General features: G+C 46.9%; 1 protein-coding gene across 4 annotated transcripts in view; it reads left to right on the plus strand.

Annotated features, from left to right (window-relative positions):
- Positions 1-2918: 2918 nt before the first annotated feature.
- The window catches only part of LOC122944462 (neurabin-1-like), a 102909-nt gene continuing 86914 nt past the window's right edge, over positions 2919-18913 (plus strand). The window contains exons 1-2 of one of the 4 annotated variants that reach the window (XM_044302744.1): positions 2919-3171; positions 5231-6950. In XM_044302744.1, coding sequence (XP_044158679.1) covers positions 5421-6950 — 1530 coding nt within the window. In that variant the 5' untranslated portion in view covers positions 2919-3171; positions 5231-5420. The remainder of the gene's footprint in view (positions 3172-5230; positions 6951-18913) is intronic. The other 3 variants (XM_044302741.1, XM_044302742.1, XM_044302743.1) reach the window with 3 other exon arrangements.

An 18913-nucleotide genomic window follows, 5' to 3' on the forward strand; every position in this document is an offset into this window, starting at 1 on the left:
AGACTGATGCAGTCTGAGCGGATCCGTTCCATTCAGACTGCATCAGGGCTGGACGGAGGCGTTCGGGTCCGCTCGTGAGCTCCTTCAAACGGAGCTCACGAACGGACCTATGAACGCTAGTGTGAAAGTAGCCTTAAATGTTGAAGGAACACTCACAATGATACATTGTGGCACAGTACGGTGACATTATTTAAAGGGGTTTTTGTCACTTCAGCAATTAGCATTTTTTTTATATAAAGTGAATACCAGGCACTTACTAATGTACTGTGATTGTCCATATTGCCTCCTTTGCTGGCTGGATTTATTTTTCCAGCACATTATACACTGCTTGTTTCCATGGTTACAGAAAACCCTGTAATCCACCAGCGGTGGTCGTGCTTGCGCAATATAGGAAAAAGCACTGGCCTATGTGCGCTCCCACGGTCACAGCCACCAGACAGGCTGATGCTTTTTCCTATAGTGTGCAAGCACGACCACCTCTGCTGGTATACAGGGTGGTCGTAACCCCTGGAATCGAGCAGTGTATAATGTGATGGAAAAATGAATCCAGCCAGCAAAGGAGGCAGGGGCGCAGCTATAGGGGGTGCAGAGGTAGCAGTCACTACCGGGCCCAGGAGCCTGAGGGGCCCAAAGACCTTTGTGCCACATAAGACACTGGGATTATAGAAAGTGCATGCTGGTCAATTTACACCTCTGGCTGGAGGGATGGGGTTAGGTCAAGAATTTGGCATGAGGGGGTGCCCTTTCAATGTTTGCCTCCGGCAGCAGGAAGGCTACGTGCTCCCCTGCCCCTTTCCAACAAGCACTGAGGGAAGGGGGGCCCAAGCTGAACTCTTGCACTAGGGCCCATGAGCTTTTAGCTATGCCCCTGAGGCAACATGGAGAATCACAATACATTAGTAAGTGCATGGTATTCACTTTCTCTACATGATAATATATTAATTAAGCACTATATGGCTGTATTGCGGCTCTGTAGGGTGGGTTTATTTGTGTACTACATTGTGGCACTAACAACCAGGGGCAGATTAGCCATAGACCCTACTGGGAAATTTCCTGGTGGGCCAATGCATGGGGCGGGTGGGGGAGGGGAATCACCCAAGCCTCCTCACAGCCACCAGCCGGGTACATTACAATCTGATTCTCTCCTATGTACCTGGCCAGCAGCCGCAGGTGCCCTCATAAATTCAACTGTATCTCCATCCTCAGTTTAATACTATGGCACAGGCGGCAGTATTATGTTCTGCACTGTGGTATCTGGTTCTGCTGTGGCGGTATAGTGTTCTGCACTGTGGTATCTGGTTCTGCTGTGGCGGTATAGTGTTCTGCACTGTGGTATCTGGTTCTGCTGTGGCGGTATAGTGTTCTGCACTGTGGTATCTGGTTCTGCTGTGGCGGTATAGTGTTCTGCACTGTGGTATCTGGTTCTGCTGTGGCGGTATAGTGTTCTGCACTGTGGTATTTGGTTCTGCTGTGGCGGTATAGTGTTCTGCACTGTGGTATCTGGTTCTGCTGTGGCGGTATAGTGTTCTGCACTGTGGTATCTGGTTCTGCTGTGGCGGTATAGTGTTCTGCACTGTGGTATCTGGTTCTGCTGTGGCGGTATAGTGTTCTGCACTGTGGTATCTAGTTCTGCTGTGGCGGTATAGTGTTCTGCACTGTGGTATCTGGTTCTGCTGTGGCGGTATAGTGTTCTGCACTGTGGTATCTGGTTCTGCTGTGGCGGTATAGCGTTCTGCACTGTGGTATCTGGTTCTGCTGTGGCGGTATAGCGTTCTGCACTGTGGTATCTGGTTCTGCTGTGGCTGGTATAGTGTTCTGCACTGTGGTATCTGGTTCTGCTGGGGCTGGTATAGTGTTCTGCACTGTGGTATATGGTTCTGCTGTGGCGGTATAGTGTTCTCCACTGTGGTATCTGGTTCTGCTGTGGCGGTATAGTGTTCTGCACTGTGGTATCTGGTTCTGCTGTGGCAGTATATTGTGCTGCACTGTGGTATTTGGTTCTGCTGGGGCTGGTATAGTGTTCTGCACTGTGGTATCTGGTTCTGCTGTGGCTGGTATAGTGTTCTGCACTGTAGTATCTGGTTCTGCTGGGGCTGGTATAGTGTTCTCCACTGTGGTATCTGGTTCTGCTGGGGCTGGTATAGTGTTCTGCACTGTGGTATCTGGTTCTGCTGGGGCTGGTATAGTGTTCTGCACTGTGGTATCTGGTTCTGCTGGGGCTGGTATAGTGTTCTCCACTGTGGTATCTGGTTCTGCTGGGGCTGGTATAGTGTTCTGCACTGTGGTATCTGGTTCTGCTGTGGCGGTATAGCGTTCTGCACTGTGGTATCTGGTTCTGCTGTGGCGGTATAGTGTTCTGCACTGTGGTATCTGGTTCTGCTGTGGCGGTATAGTGTTCTGCACTGTGGTATCTGGTTCTGCTGTGGCGGTATAGTGTTCTGCACTGTGGTATTGCTGGCTCCACCTACATATGTTGTTCCTGACTACTTATGTTGCCCACCTTCTGTCAATTTGGCCCCACGCCCACCTACAACATGGGGCCACTTTTAGTTTTTTTCCAGGGCCACTTTAAGTTCCCAGTCCGCCTCTGCCTTCAGAACAACAAATGTATAGTTTGGCTGGTATATGGCGCCCCGCTATAAATCCCGGCCTTTTCAGAACTCTTGTTTCAGGTGCGGCACACCGTCTATCTTTCCCGCTGCAGATGACGTGCGGTGTGAACACCACGCTACCAGGCTGGCCGGCCCGGGACTGTCCTCGGCCTCTCACAGGCTGGCAGTATCATGCAGGCGGGCACGCGCAGCGGGCCTCGGGGGCGCGCCTTGGGAAGTTCTCCTGGAGCCTCTTCCTCCTCCTCCTCCTCTTCTCTGGCCTGTGTCAGAGCCGGAGTGCGCGCCGCCGCGAGCCCCGGATTGGCTGGGCGCCGTGGACGCGCTCGGCTCGGCAGTTAGTTATTTGGGAAGAACGAGGAGGAAGAAGAAGGAGTCGAAACCAGGGGGAGGAGGGAAAAGTGATGGCGGCACGGCTAAGAGTGACATAAGAAGCCTTCCTTAGCACCTAGCACTCTGCCTCCCCCCGCGAGTCCGGTTGTATTATTCCTTGGCTTCGTATGTCTGCACTGGGCGGGTCCATCGCACGCTATTAGGAGGGGGGCAAAGAACAGGAGTTCAGGTAACTTTGTAAAGTTTTCTTGGAGGTCGCATGGAGCGGGCAGAGTACGTGTGAGCTCGGGCCGGTCCTGGGGGTGTGCACCGCTTTGTGTTGGAGGGGTGGGGGCGCTGCTGGGGGCCCCTAACTTCCAGCCTCTGGCGCACTGATCCTTGTGCTCCACTTCCCCCGTTTGCTCCTCTGCATCCACATCCATTGTGTGCTCCTCATTGTCTGCAGCCGCTCACCCAGCTGGGCTGCCTTCCAGAAAGACTTGGAAGCCCTTTGTAGGACTTGAATGGAAGCCTGGGTGCCTTGTGTGGTGTCACAGCAAGTTCAGGAAGCCGCAGAAAAGCTGTAAATGACATTTTTATAGCGTCCCTATGAGAAATCTACCATAATGATGTATACTCTGTGCCTGCTGGGGGTTGTAGTACTAGGCATGCACTCCATTGCAGAGCGTTGAGGCATGCTATGTGCCCGTCAAGATGCCTGTCATTTGGCATACGCCGCGCTTCTCATCCCATCCCGTACCGAAGTTGCACTTTGTAGAAGTCACTGGGACAATGACAGCAACGCGTGACAGTCCGTCAACATCTCTGCGTCAGATTGCAGGTCTTATCAGTACCTTGTGGAACTACAAGGGACAGCAACTCCTGTTGACTTCTTGATCTTAACCCTTTTGAGCGTGACCCTTTTCCGGATCGGGGCAGCCTAGGACGTCATGTTAAGCGCATGCAGCCCAGTTACTATATATATATATATATATATATATATATATATATATATATATATATATATATATATATATATATCTCAATTTCCTATGAAATTGGTTCCAGTGTGAGTCCCACTGGGGACAAGGACTGGTGTGAATGGTGACTGTCTCTGTACGGCGCTGTATAAGCAAGGAAAAAGTAAATGACGGTGCTAGATATCGGCAGCAGGTATAAAGCGGTGTGGGTTGCTGCCTATAATCTTAAAGAAGTATTCCAGCCAGAAGCACTGGATAGGTGATGGATGCTGGATCGGTGGGGTCTGACTGCCGGGACCCCCGCTACTAGGGGGAGATTGAGTGGAGCAGTGGTTGAGCATGCGATCTGCCTCTCTATTCAAAGTCGATGGCACCGATGGAAATAGAGCTCTAGTAATTGGTGGTGTTGGTGGTCACCTAATACACCTATACAAGTGAATGGAAGTTAGGGAAGCGGTGGCGCACTGTCCGCTTGGATGTTTTCACAGTTCTAACCATCACAGGCCGCCGCAACCAGGTCAGATGTTTGTACAGGCTTGTCTTGAAAATGTGAGGCCTTGGGGTTGTCTGAGATTTTGATATTGATGACCTGTCCTCGGGATGGTGCTATGTTTGGAAAGGCCTCCTCAAAAAGCTGATTGGCGGGGGTGTTGCTATTGTTAACCTGCCCTGAGGACAGGTCATCAGTATAAAAATCTCGGAAACCCTTTCAATATTGATGATGTATCTTATCCGGTGCCTTCTCAAACAACTGATCGGCAGTGGTCCTGGATGTTAGACCCCCACTGATCTGATACTGATGACCTATCCAAAGTAACCTCTGGGAAAACCCCTTTAAATACAGTGAAACCTGTTTGAGACGACCACTGAAAGTTGCCCTCCTACTAGGGTGGTCTTTCACCACTTGAGATGAAATTGTCTTCTGGACAGGTCTCACTGTGTGTTAATTATACTAAACATAATTGAGGAACTGATCCTTCATGTCACGGTTACTTTGGTACAGAAACATCTTCTAAGATGGTTTGTCACTTGACCCTTCTCAATACAGACAGGGAACCTTCGGCTCCCCTTAGTGTTTGAGTTCCTGGTCCCGTTTTAACCTTGTTTGGCTTCCTGTTAGGTTATTGGAGTGCAGCGGGTCATTTGCAGAACATTTTTATCCTTCATTGTCCCCTTTTATTCCAGATCTTGTACAACTTTGCTTTTTTCCCTCCAGCATTTGGTGGTTCTCGATCTGCTATGCAGATGTCTCTTTTGCACAGTCTTGTTACAAAGCATCATGGAAAAATGTTTTGTTCCCCTGTATGATTTTGTTCTTCTTTCGTTCAGCAGATGGTCGTCTTGTGGCAATGAAATTAGACAGACAGCTGAGTGCGGAGGGAGTGATTCACTGCTCGGGATTTCCCATGAACCCAGCGCTGCATTAATTCCTATGATCCTTGCTGTCCATGCGGAAAGGGGAGTGACGACGTACATTTTCTCAAGTGGGCCAACTTTGTGACGAAAAAAAAAAAAAAAAATGATGAAAACAGAAGGCAAAGGGGAGCGGACCCTCAGGAGTGCGTCTCCACACAGGAATACTTATAAGTCTGATTTCCACGCTATCAAGTGTTCATTTGATGGGGTCAAGCCAGAAATCTCTCCAAAGCCTACGTCTTTGAAATTAAACGCTAATGGAGCACAAGGAGACCTTAACCGAGGCCGTGCCTCGTATGGTAATAGGGTGCATAAGATCAAGAATATGTTCATGCAGATGAGCTCCTCTCCTCCTGATCCGGTGGAAAGCAAACTTATAAAGCCCGAGGTTTCTTCTCCACCGACCAACACTCATGTAAGCGTGCAAAAGAACAATGCCTTAAACATCAGCCCTGATGTTCCGGGTTTAGATAAATCGGTCAATACAGTTGAAGAAGTAGATTTGGATAAAGTAGCTTTGGCGGAGAAATTTTCAGAAACCAGAAAACTATTTGAAAGAAATCTCAACCGCCAGGCTACTTTAGACAGGTCTTCTCCAACCAAGGAGGACAAGGTGATCAGGCTTGACCATAGACATGGATCTGTTGAAATGGAAAGTGGCTCTTGTGATCATAGCCCCATTAACGCTTCAACAAAGTCCAACACGTCTACGTCCTCTGAGAACAGTCAGTTTCATGGTCACAGGTCAACATCTTCATCATCCTCTTCCTCCTTAAATGCAGGACCCATAAGCAGGAGATTAGAAAGTTTTCTTGCTGACAGTGACGGAGAGGAACCTAAAGACTTGTCCAAGACTAACGAAATTCTAATAGAGTCCAGCAGTACTGCTTCATCTGTGACCGTAAACCACTCTAATTCCTTGACCGATACAGGACTAAATAATGAAGGGACCAAAAACATTTCTGCTCAGGATCGAAAGGTAGGAGAGGACCTTAGCTTGGGTGGTGATAAGGCTGGAAAAGATAATTCCAGTTCTCTTCAGAATAACAATACGCTTCCGTCTACAAAAGGAGATGTTTCTGAGGATTCTGCATCTAAAAAATCTCAGACTGAGATGGTGCGAGCGCAGCTGGTGGTTCTACAAAATGAATCTTCTGAGAGTGAAGAAGATGCAAACTTAAAAGATGACGTCTTTGAGGACATAAAGGCGCTCGGTCCCAAGCCATGTCTCAATGACAGCCTCCAGATCGCAGAGAGAAAGTTCAAGGAAGAAGAACATAATGCTCCTGTGGACGAGGTAACAAACGCTCGCACGGAGGTTGTCATGAAACCAGCAGAGGAAGCCCAAGAGGAGGTGGACAGTGACGAGGAAGATGGAAGCGAATTTGAAGAACAGATCGATAACAACAAAAACGTAATAAGATATTCTACTGAAGCTTTTGGTATTGAAAATGCAGCCTTTGATGATGACCGAGACACTGAAGGAGAACATCCTACAACTGACAATGAAAAACTTGTGGTAGATGAAGACGCGGATTATGACTTCAGCGATTGTGAGGAAGTACCCGGCCTGTCGGAGGAAGAAGACCTAGCCCTGGCAAGGAAAGTAAAGTTTTCCACAGCTCCAATTAAGGTATATATAGTGTTATTTCTTTTATCCCCAACAAATTACAAAAGTTAGTGTTTATTTTATTGGTTATTTTTGCTATTGTCTATTTTATTTATATATTTTTTGAACTTCTTTATGTGCAGTATTTAAATATGTTGGAAATATGGGGCTTTACAGTTTCTTTCCAAGTTTTTGTCTTCATGTTTGAGTCACGACTGATGTATCATGACTTTCTGAATCATCAGCTGCGGATGAATGCTTTATGACACGTGCCAGTAACACAACAATTAATTTGTCTTAAGCTGAATTCACACTGCATTTTCAGTGTCCGTTTGACGTATGTGCCAGGAAAGCTTCTAGAGCGTACGTCGGATCTATCCCCAGTCCTGAAGAGTGTTTCATTTGGCCTCTGTCGGGCTGGTTTACATAAGTATACATTATTTTTAAAGGGTTTGTGCCAGGTTTAGAGGTTCTCCCCTATCCACTGGATAGGGGGTAACTAACTGATTGCTGGTGGTCTGATCGCAGGGCGAGTCGGCACCCCAAGAGCAGGAGTCCCATTCCCCTTGTCTGATGGAACTGGCGGTCAAGTATGCACCATGCCACTCTATTCATTCTTTATGGGACTGCCAGAAATCTCCAGTGCTGCCGTAGAGAATGAATGGAGCGGCAAGGTGCATGCCTGACCTGCTGCTCCATCAGATTGGTAGGGACCGGGACCCTTGTCCTCAGGATCGTGGGGGTCTCAGCAGTTGGACCGCCCCCCCCCCCCCACCCCACACACACACCTGTGATCAGTTAGTTATTCCCTGTCTTCTAGATAGGGGATAACTTCTTAACTTTGCCCCTTAATTGTATGGAATAGCATAGTTTGTGGTGCTGTTCCATCAGGCCCAAAAAAAACGTATACTACATGGTGAACATTTATTTAACTTGCATGCGGTACAACTACATGACACTACGGGGGAGACTTATCAAGTCATATGCTTGTCTTGATATCCCCTGCGCCGCTGGAGGATGCCTCTAAGTTAGGTGCATGCCTCGTCATAAATTTTGGCGCTTCCTCGTGCAGTCCGTGCACCTAAACGGAAATCTGTGGCAGCTTAGAGCTGCCGTAGATCTCTGGCTTCATTGGAGCCAGAAGATAAATTTGTCGGAGCCGTCTGCCACGCCCCCTGTAGGGAAAGTGTCGAGGGCGGCGTAAAACTGATAGTTGCACCTGTGACTTTTTAACGCCACTTTTCATTAGCAAGGGAGAGGATTCTTCCCTTATATGCCTATACAGTAGCATGTTCTGGGAAATTCTTCTGACTTGCACCGCCTGCGTAAATTGCAAAAGCAGTGTGAATGGACCTCTGTGCTTGCACACTCTGCTGGCTCAGATTTTTGATGGACAGGGTAGCTAATCCAGGACTTCAGAACACGGACAGCACACTGAAGTGTGAATGATCCCTCAGAGCTTCAGTGAGCGCCCTGTCCCATTGAGCGTTCACCAGGCAGAGCTCTGTAGTTTTAATGCCGCTGTTTCTGATATTACAACGCTGCGTAACCCTGGCAGGGCACCTACGCAATGGGCAAAGCTTTCTTCAGCTGTTCCCAGTGGATGAAGATGGACGATCAGTGCGGGTGTCGGACCCTCGCTATTTGGTTATTAACAACTTTTCCTACAGGCTCATGCACATGACTATGTATTTTGCGGTCCGCAAAGCACAGCTGAAAAAATAAATAAAAAAATGACCTTTTTTTTTTTTTTTGGGCGGATCCGTTGTAACAATGCCTGTCCTTGTCCGCCAAATAGACAAGAATATAACGTTCTATTTTTTTGTGAAGTGGACATACGGAAACGGAATGCACACCGAGCTATTTCATCAGTATCCAGAACCTGGACAGCCTCTTCAATGGAGCAGCAGGTCAGGCATGCACCATCCGCGCCCTCCCTGTTGAGTGACATTACACCAAGGAGTCTTGTACTACCTGCCAGGGAACGCCCCTCCGAGGTCTAGAGGACCCGCAGTTGTGGGAAAGCTGGATTAACATTTACAACCAGGACAAGCTTTGTAAAGCTCATGAGAACGCCCGCTTCACAATTCTGCAATGGAAATCCTAATTAAGTGTATAGGTGTAGTGTAGGGTTTCTCAGCTCCGGTCCTCGGGAGCCGCCTACCGGTCAGGATTTGAGAATATCCCACAGAATGAATACCTGTGGTAAGTCCTGATGCATTGACACTAATTATATCGCCTGCTCAATACTAAGGAAATCCTGAAAATTCGACCGGTAGGTGGGTCCCGAGGACCGGAGTTGAGAAACCCTGGTCTAGTGCAATGTAAACATGATAATTACCAAACTGTGACATAACGTAATAACATGCGCTAGCAAGTTATTAACCGCCTGTATCCATCAGATGAACCATTGTGTGGTACTAGTCATCGCTGTTTAAAAATAATCTGACACTTGTGTAAGGATCTGTTCACACTAGTGGTTTTGGGTGTCCACCGGTGGCTTCAGTATATCTGAGGACAAGATTAATACAGCTGCTATTCTTTCTGTCACAAATTATGGAATCGTAATAGATCCTCTTTATAAGTCGAGACTGTTTAGGCTACTTTCACACTAGCGTTAATATCTTCTGGTATTGAGATCCGTCATAGTGGCTCAATACCGGAAAAGAACGCTTCCGTTTTGTCCCCATTCATTGTCAATGGGGACAAAACGTAACTGAACAGAATAGAGTGCTCCAAAATGCGCTTATACCGGAGAGCAAACCACAGCATGCTGCAGTTTGCTTCCCGTCCTGGGATGCGGAGCAAGACAGATCAGTCATGACACACAATGCAAGTCAATGGGGACGGATCAGTTTTCTCTGCCACAATAGAAAACTGATCCGTTCTACATTGATTTTCAGTGGAGTTCATGACGGATCCGTCTTGGCTATGTTACAGATAATACAACCGGATCCGTTCACGGATGCAGACGGTTGTGTTATCAGTAACGAAAGCGTTTTTGCTGAACCCTGCTGGATCTAACAAAAAATGCTAGTGTGAAAGTAGTAGCCTCAGCTGTTCTAGCTCTTCTATGAATGGAAGCTGTGCTTCATTCTTCATATAAGATGGCCGGGGGCTATCCATAGTATTCAGTATATTGGGCAGACTAGATGGGCCAAATGGTTCTTATCTGCCGACACATTCTATGTTTCCTGGGCTCTGTTCATACTGTAGTTTTTTATTTTTTTTAGTATACAATGTTATGCCATACAGTAGAATACCTTGAAGGGGTTGTCTCATCTCAGACAATGGGGGTATATTGGAGTACTGAAAGTGGTGGTGGGCGCACTGCGCATGCGCAGCTGCCCTCCATTCATTTCTGTGGGGCTGCCGAAAATAGCCGAGCACTGGCTCATAGAAGTCAGTGGGAGTGGTGGACAGTCATGAGCGGTGCGCTCCCATTCACTTCTATGGGGAGAGCGCTTGGTGGTGGCCGGACCGGAGTCCTCCAGCCACCACTTTGCAGGGCTCTGTTTAGGAGATGGGTGCGGGTCCCACCTCGCACCCATCAGACAATAGGGGCATATCCTAGCGATATCCCCCATTTGTCTCAGACGAGACAACCCCTTTATAGGTCATCTGCTTTGATATATGCAAACAAGCCTCTAGGAGCAACAGGGGGGTTAACATTACACCTAGAGGCTCTGCTCTCTCTCCAACTGCCGTCCCCTCTGCACTTTGACATGGTCAGACAGTGAAAACGTCCTCGTATCTGGTCCTGACTTCTCCTAAAGTCTCAAGCTGGGCCGTGCGCATCAGTATCTGGACAGGCGCAATACAGGAGAGGGGCTCACCGGCAGTTCTCTTCTGTGCTGCGAGCAATTGCAGAGAGAGCTGAGCCTCTAGGTGTAACGGCAACGCCCCAGTTGCTCCTAGAGGCTCATTTTCATATATTAAAACGTCACTTTTCTCAGCAATGTGGACACACATGAACATCGGACCAGCACAGATGTCTTCAGCTGCCCAGCGCACATGTAACTGGTCAGCCAGTGTCATAGGTACCACATGAAATGGCCCGGACGCAGTTACAGACAAGTTATAGACTGGCAATAATAATGAGAAAAATCACCCCAGCAAGGGACAAGACACCTGTAGGATGCTTACATTTTTCATGAAATTAATTCTGCGATTGAACAGAACATTGCATTCTCTTACCACACACTTGTATAACTGCAGAAATGGTTTCCATGGAAACCCAACTTTATTCACCCCTTTTTTTATTTTATGACATACACGGAGAGCGGTATATTACGTTACATTGATTAATGGTGTGGAGAACGCTTTGGTCAGATCGGTTACACCGTATCTTAGCTGACTATACCGCAGCTGCTATCTGCAGCCACCTGAAAGTGCAGCTTTTACACCATCTGGATTAAAATGGCGCTGTATACAACCTTCCCTCGCATGCACGCACAGGACCACATACTAATGGTTATAATGCAGTGTGAATAAGGATAATTTCACATTCAGTATAGTCTTCTGGCAGCTTGTTCCGTCATAGAATGGCAGGAAACCGCGAGACAAAAAGCTGCTGCGGACCTAATCCCAGCATAATTGCATGGTAATAGCTGGACCCCATTATAGTTTATGGGGCTGACTGGCATTCTGCTACCATTTGGCAATGCCGGATCCAGAGAGCTCTGGCAGGCTTTTCTCTACATACGTGACACTGACTTTACTTGTCCACTTTTGTTTTTTCCACCCCCCCAAAAAGGGGACAATATTATATAAACCTTTTCTTTATACCTCTTCTCCCTGCCTGAGCTGACCATAAGTCCAAGTACAGGTCACAATACAGAATGGAAGAGAATTGACCATTTGGCAATGAATGAACCTACATCTACAGTTGCAAGAAAAAGTATGTGAACCCTTTGGAATGATATGGATTTCTGCACAAATTGGTCATAAAACAATAGACAATCACAGTCTGCTTAAACTAATAACACACAAAGAATTAAATATTACCATGTTTTTATTGAACACACCATGTAAACATTCACAGTGCAGGTGGAAAAAGTATGTGAACCCTTGGATTTAATAACTGGTTGAACCTCCTTTGGCAGCAATAACTTCAACCAAACGTTTCCTGTAGTTGCAGATCAGACGTGCACAACGGTCAGGAGTAATTCTTGGCCATTCCTCTTTACAGAACTGTTTCAGTTCAGCAATATTCTTGGGATGTCTGGTGTGAATCGCTTTCTTGAGGTCATGCCACAGCATCTCAATCGGGTTGAGGTCAGGACTCTGACAGGGCCACTCCAGAAGGCGTATTTTCTTCTGTTTAAGCCATTCTGTTGTTGATTTACTTCTAAGGTTTGGGTCATTGTCCTGTTGCAACACCCATCTTCTGTTGAGCTTCAGCTGGTGGACAGATGGCCTTTTAAGTTCTCCTGCAAAATGTCTTGATAAACTTGAATTTATTTTTCCTTCGATGATAGCAAGCCGTCCAGGCCCTGACGCAGCAAAGCAGCCCCAAACCATGATGCCCCTACCACCATACTTCACAGTTGGGATGAGGTTTTGATGTTTGTGTGCTGTGCCTCTTTTTCTCCACACATAGTGTTGTGTGTTTCTTCCATACAACTCCACTTTGGTTTCATCTGTCCACAGAATATTTTGCCAGTACTGCTGTGGAACACCCAGATGCTCTTGTGCAAACTGTAAACGTGCAGCAATGTTTTTTTTTGGACAGCAGAGGCTTCCTCTGTGGTATCCTCCCATGAAATCCATTCTTGTTCAGTGTTTTACATATCGTAAATTTGCTAACAGGGATGTTGGCATATGCCAGAGACTTTTGTAAGTCTTTAGCTGACACTCTTTTTCTTCACCTCATTGAGCAGTCTGCGCTGTGCTCTTGCAGTCATCTTTACAGGACGGCCACTCCTAGGGAGAGTAGCAGCAGTGCTGAACTTTCTCCATTTATAGACAATTTGTCTTACCGTGGACTGATGAACACCAAGGCTTTTGGAGAAACTTTCTGTAACCCTTTCCAGCTTTATGCAAGTCAACAATTCTTAATCGTAGGTCTTCTGAGAGCTCTTTTGTGTGAGGCATCATTCACATCAGGCAAGGCTTCTTGTGAAAAGCAAACCCAGAACTGGTGTGAGTTTTGTGCAGGGCAGCTGTAACCAACACCTCCAATCTCATGTCATTGATTGGACTCCAGTTGGCTGACACCTCACTCCAATTAGCTCTTGGAGATGTCATTAGTCTAGGGGTTCACATACTTTTTCCACCTGAACTGTAAATGTTTACATGGTGTGTTCAATAAAAACATGGTAACATTTAATTCTTTGTGTGTTATTAGTTTAAGCAGACTGTGATTGTCTATTGTTGTGACTTAGATGAAGATCAGATCACATTTTATGACCAATTTGTGCAGAAATCCATATCATTCCAAAGGGTTCACATACTTTTTCTTGCAACTGTAAGTATTTTTATGGCGTATCTATGCAGAATCCTAAATGATCTCATGGTTAATGTTGATGCACCAGGTTGGGGGTGGGGGGCACAAATGGATCAACTTGATTTCCATTTGTTGAAGAAAAGTGTTTAAATAACAAAAAAGGATCTCCTCCTAAAAAGAATCTCTTGATTCCTAAATTTGTACTTTCTTAGGTTCTGTTCACTTCTGCATCATGGTTACCATGATAGACCATGCAGTCTGGAAAGTCCCGGCTCCAGGTAAACCTAAGATCTGTAGAGCAGCTACGTATTTCAGGCAGGAGTCAGGCCACAACCGTGAACCTCAGAATGAGTCCTCAGTTTTATGTGCCTTTTAGAGGGAAAAAAATAAATAAATGAATCATACATCAGGATTTTCTCAGATGGCATTGCATACAAGTCATGGGATTACTAACACCCATGGACGAAGATCTAGTTCTCAGCCACAATAACTGAGAACGTTGGAATGATTCAAGTCCTAATAGGATTTGTTGTCATAGATGTGTTTGTAGTAAAGTGGTCATTAATGAGTTGTTCTGGGTAAAGCTGGATATAAGTGGGATGTGGACATGCTACTTTTATGAGATTTTCATAAGGCTTGACAAAATGTCAGGGAAGGAGGTCACACATGGGTTACATGGAGCTCGGCCAACAGTTACTAATACAGAAGTCCTCCAGAGTTGATGTTTGAGCATGAAAGAGGTTGTGCACCTTTTGGTGGTGGGCAGACCTACAAAGGGAATCTTAACTGCTTCCTAGCTATGGCTCCCTGCTTTTTCTCATCTTGGCTACTCCACTGTGCTCCCAGGATGTCCTTTTCCATCTTAATGCTGCTGAACCCAATTGTTGGCTTCGGCGGTGACCTCCTCCCCTTGTGCCATGTGACCGCTTGACATGACGCAAGGGGAGAAGGGCACCGCTGCTGCCACAGATGGGTTGGTTGCAGCAGGGTCAAGACAGTAGTGGACAACCTTAGAGACCGGGGAGAGAAGGAGCAGTGAGTGCCCGTAAACATTAGATTATGTTAACCCCGTTTCCTGTGCCGGCCATTCTGTCCCCACACGCAGGTTCGGGCGCAGGGCTTACTCACTCCTCACCACCGCTGTACGCTGTGCTGACTCGGCGTGGACAGCGGGGTTCTTGGCTGTGGTTTTTGGGGTTCCTGCCTCCAGCATCTCCCTCTTGGCTCTGAGCAGCGCTTGCACTTTGGCTCAGAGTTCCTTGTGTGCATATAGGGTGTGTGCGGGCGTGTCTCTCCTCCTTATGTAAGGCAGCATGCGGACGCCTCCTATTTTCCCCAGCCTATGACTGGTCTGCAGAGGGTATTTAAAGGCACCTCCTTCTACAGGAAGGCGCCTGAGCAACTTTCTATCTCCTTTCTGTCATTACTGTTTACCGGGCCCTGCATCTTGTGTAACAGACCTTGCCTTTCTGCCCTGACCTTGTGTCTTATGGATTTTGCTATCTTGCCACCTTCCCTGGCCTCGTACCTCCTTTACGGACTTATCCATATTGCTGCCTGCCCTAACTTCAGACTCTGTATCCCGACATTGCTTTGTCTCCGTATGATCAGCTTCTGGCCACCTGGCACCCTCTGGAGGCCAGTCCAGTGCGTCCAAACCCAGGTTCTCATTTCCTCATGTTCCAACCCCCCCCTCCCCCTTCAGAGGTAGGGCCTGGTGTACCCCTTGGGAAAGTATAACCTCACCATCAAAAGTATTGTGAAGAACGAGGGGTACACTTAGTAATCCCCCCCCCTCCCCCTCCCTGAGGAGGTTGGCCACTTGGGACAGCGGGTTCGCACCTGCTGATCATTACAGATTAATGTTGGCCAAACCCAGCATGAGTTGTAGGTTGGTGAACGAGTACCGATACTTCAGGCAAAACTGACTTAAAAAATAAAAAATTCTGCTGAAACAGATATACTGCTGCTGTCACCTCTAGTGTCTTGGAACCAATAGTATAATCCTTATTTTGCCGTCTCTAAAGACTTGTGTATTTCAGCATCTTCCCTCTGCCCTACTTCGCACATGCCTCTGAATGGCCTTTTCATCCTTTCATTGCCATGTTTGCTTTGTGACTTTGTTCTTTCTAACAGTATTCCTTTTTTTTTTTTTCTTTTTTCTTTTTTGTGGGTTTTATATCGGTATTTTCTTTGCTGACTTGCAGCTGTGCTTAGCGTATCAAACTTTTGAGGTTTAATGCTAGACATTGAGGTTTTTATCAATGCAGTGCTTTTCTCTGAATTTCTCAGGCTGAAATAGGCACAGGTCCCTCAACAAACTTTGAATAAGTCAGTAGTAAAAGCGACTATAAGAAACTTTGCAATAAATCTTATGAGAGAAAAACGCCTCTTTCTCCACTTACCAGACATTTCTCTCTAGCCTCCTCCATTGAACGGATTATTCACCCTCTGTTCACTGATACACCAGACAGATTATCAGCTCACTGAGGGATCCGGTTACATGATGCCTGTAAAAGTCAGGTTCAGAAACCTCTGGTACTCCAGCTATTGCAAAATTAGTTTTAGCATGCTCTTCCGACTTTTATGGTGGTTTTGAGAACAATTTATCAGGTGTGCATGCTGGGAGTTGTAGTTGAACAGCTGCAGTGCCAAAGGTTGCTGCACCCTGGTCTGTGGAGAGGGAAGTGAGAGGAGGAGGAGGAATGAGCTGCTGGATGTAGACAGAGGCAAGAAGACACCACAAGAAGCTACATAGGGCTCTAGTAAGCTTTTTATCTCGCCTCAGGGCTGGATACACAGCCAGACTGCTTAGTACTGCTGTATAATATCCTCCTGATCGTGTGCTACAGAGGTATAGGGGAGCAAGATCTCCTCTTCTGTGTGTTGTGTATGGAAGGTGACATAGTAGCTAGTGTCCACTCGCTAGCTCAGGGAAACAGACCTGGTGCTATTATAGTGTGCTGGCAACCGAGTCATACATACTATGGTGTGCAGTCTTGCCATGCGTTATAGTAGCATTGGCAGCTGCCCGGGGAACTCGCAACAGTCCGGTAATTGGGCCTCCTGGATGATTGACGGGCTGAAAATTAATAACATGCCAGATCCGTCTTTCCAGTGTCATCCGGCAAAACGGATCCAGCATTTATTTATTTTTTCAACTTTTTTTTTTAATGGTATTATGAATGCCGGATCCGGCATTAATACATTCCTATGGAAAAAAAATGCTGGCATTCCGGCAAGTCTTCAGTTTTTTTTGGCCGGAGATAAAACCGTAGCAAGACTGAACTGAAGACATCCTGAACGCTCCATTCAGAATGCATGGGGATAAAACTGATCAGTTCTTTTCCAGTATAGAGCCCCTAGGACGGAACTCCTATACCGGAAAAAAAACCCCGCTAGTGTGAAAGTACCCTTTAACCTCATCTACACTAGCCTCCAATCTATCCAGATCGCTCTGTAGTAGTATACTGTCCTCTTCAGTGTAAATTACTTTACACCGTTTAATGTCATCTGCAAAAATGTATATTTTACTGTGCAAGCCTTCTACAAGATCATTAATAAATATATTGAAGAGAATAGGGCCCAATACTGACCCCTGAGGTACTCCACTAGTGACAGTGACCCAATCTGAGTGTGTACTATTAATACCCACCCTCTGTTTTCTATCACTCAGCCAGTTACTTACCCACATACAGACGTTTTCTCTCAGTCCGAGCATTCTCATTTTATATACTAACCTTTTCATGTGGTACAGTGTCAAATGCTTTGGAGAAGTCCAGATATACGACATTCATTGATTCGCCGCTGTCAAGTCTAGAACTTACCTCCTCGTAGAAACTGATTAAATTGGTGTGATATGACCGATCCCTCATGAAGCCATGCTGATATGGCGTTATTTGCTTATTTTCATTGAGGTACTCCAAGATAGCAGTAGGGCTGCAGCTAACGATTATTTGAATAATCGATTAGTTGCCGATTAATTTCTTCGATTAATCGGGAAAAACGACAAAATTACAAAACAGAGGTTTATATGATCTTACTTGAAAAATTATGTTCAAAGGCCATATTAAAACAAATTGTGGGCGACACTATTATGGGGGATCTGTGGGCGACACTATTATGGGGGATCTGTGGGCGACACTATTATGGGGGATCTGTGGGCGACACTATTATGGGGGATCTGTGGGCGACACTATTATGGGGGATCTGTGGGCGGCGCAGTTATGGAGAGGGAGATCTGTGGGCGGCGCAGTTATGGAGAGGGGGATCTGTGCACTGTTATGGGCATAACAGTGCACAGATCCCTTTCCCCATAACAGTGCACAGATCCCCCTTCCCATAGCAGTGCACAGATCCCTTTCCCCATAACAGTGCACAGATCCCTTTCCCCATAACAGTGCACAGATCCCTTTCCCCATAACAGTGCACAGATCCCCCTCCCCATAGCAGTGCTATACACAGACCCTCCTCCCCATAGCAGTGCTATACACAGACCCCCCTCCCCATAGCAGTGCCATAGACAGATCCTCCCCCCTCCCCATAGCAGTGCCATAGACAGATCCTCCCCCCTCCCCATAACAGCCCCGGCCCGATGCTTATAAGTCGGACTAATCACTGCATCTTTATTTTACCTTTTTACAATGACTCTCCTGTAACAGCCAGGCAGAGCGGACGGCGGCGCAACGTCACTCACTCACGTGACGCACCTGCTCCGCCCACCTCATGAATGAAGGAGGCTGGGCAGGCGCGTCACGTGAGTGAGTGACGTTACGCCGCCGTCCGCTCTGCCTGGCTGTTACAGGAGCGTCATTGTAAAAAGGTAAAATAAAGATGCAGCGACCGCCCGCCCGCATAGCAACGAATCGGCGATTATTCGATAACTGGATTCGTTGACAACGAATCCAGTTATCGAATATAATCGATTAATCGTTGCAGCCCTAGATAGCAGCATCTCTCAGAAAACCTTCAAACAGTTTAACCACGACAGATGTTAGTTTCCAGTAGGGCTGCAGCTAACGATTATTTGAATAATCGATTAGTTGCCGATTAATTTCTACGATTAATCGATTAATCGGCAAAAACGACTAAATTACAAAACAGAGGTTTATATGATCTTACTTGAAAAAATATGTTCAAAGGCCATATTAAAACAAATTGTGGACGACACTATTATGGGGGATCTGTGGACGACACTATTATGGGGATCTGTGGACGACACTATTATGGGGGATCTGTGGACGACACTATTATGGGGGATCTGTGGACGGCGCAGTTATGGAGAGGGGGATCTGTGGGTGGCGTAGTTATGGAGAGGGGGATCTGTGGGTGGCGCAGTTATGGAGAGGGGGATCTGTGGACGGCGCAGTTATGGAGAGGGGGATCTGTGGACGGCGCAGTTATGGAGAGGGGGATCTGTGGACGGCGCAGTTATGGAGAGGGGGATCTGTGGGCGGCGCAGTTATGGAGAGGGGGATCTGTGGGCGGCGCAGTTATGGAGAGGGGGATCTGTGGGCGGCGCAGTTATGGAGAGGGGGAT

Source organism: Bufo gargarizans, chromosome 8, assembly GCF_014858855.1.
Source record: "Bufo gargarizans isolate SCDJY-AF-19 chromosome 8, ASM1485885v1, whole genome shotgun sequence".
NCBI lineage: Eukaryota > Metazoa > Chordata > Amphibia > Anura > Bufonidae > Bufo > Bufo gargarizans.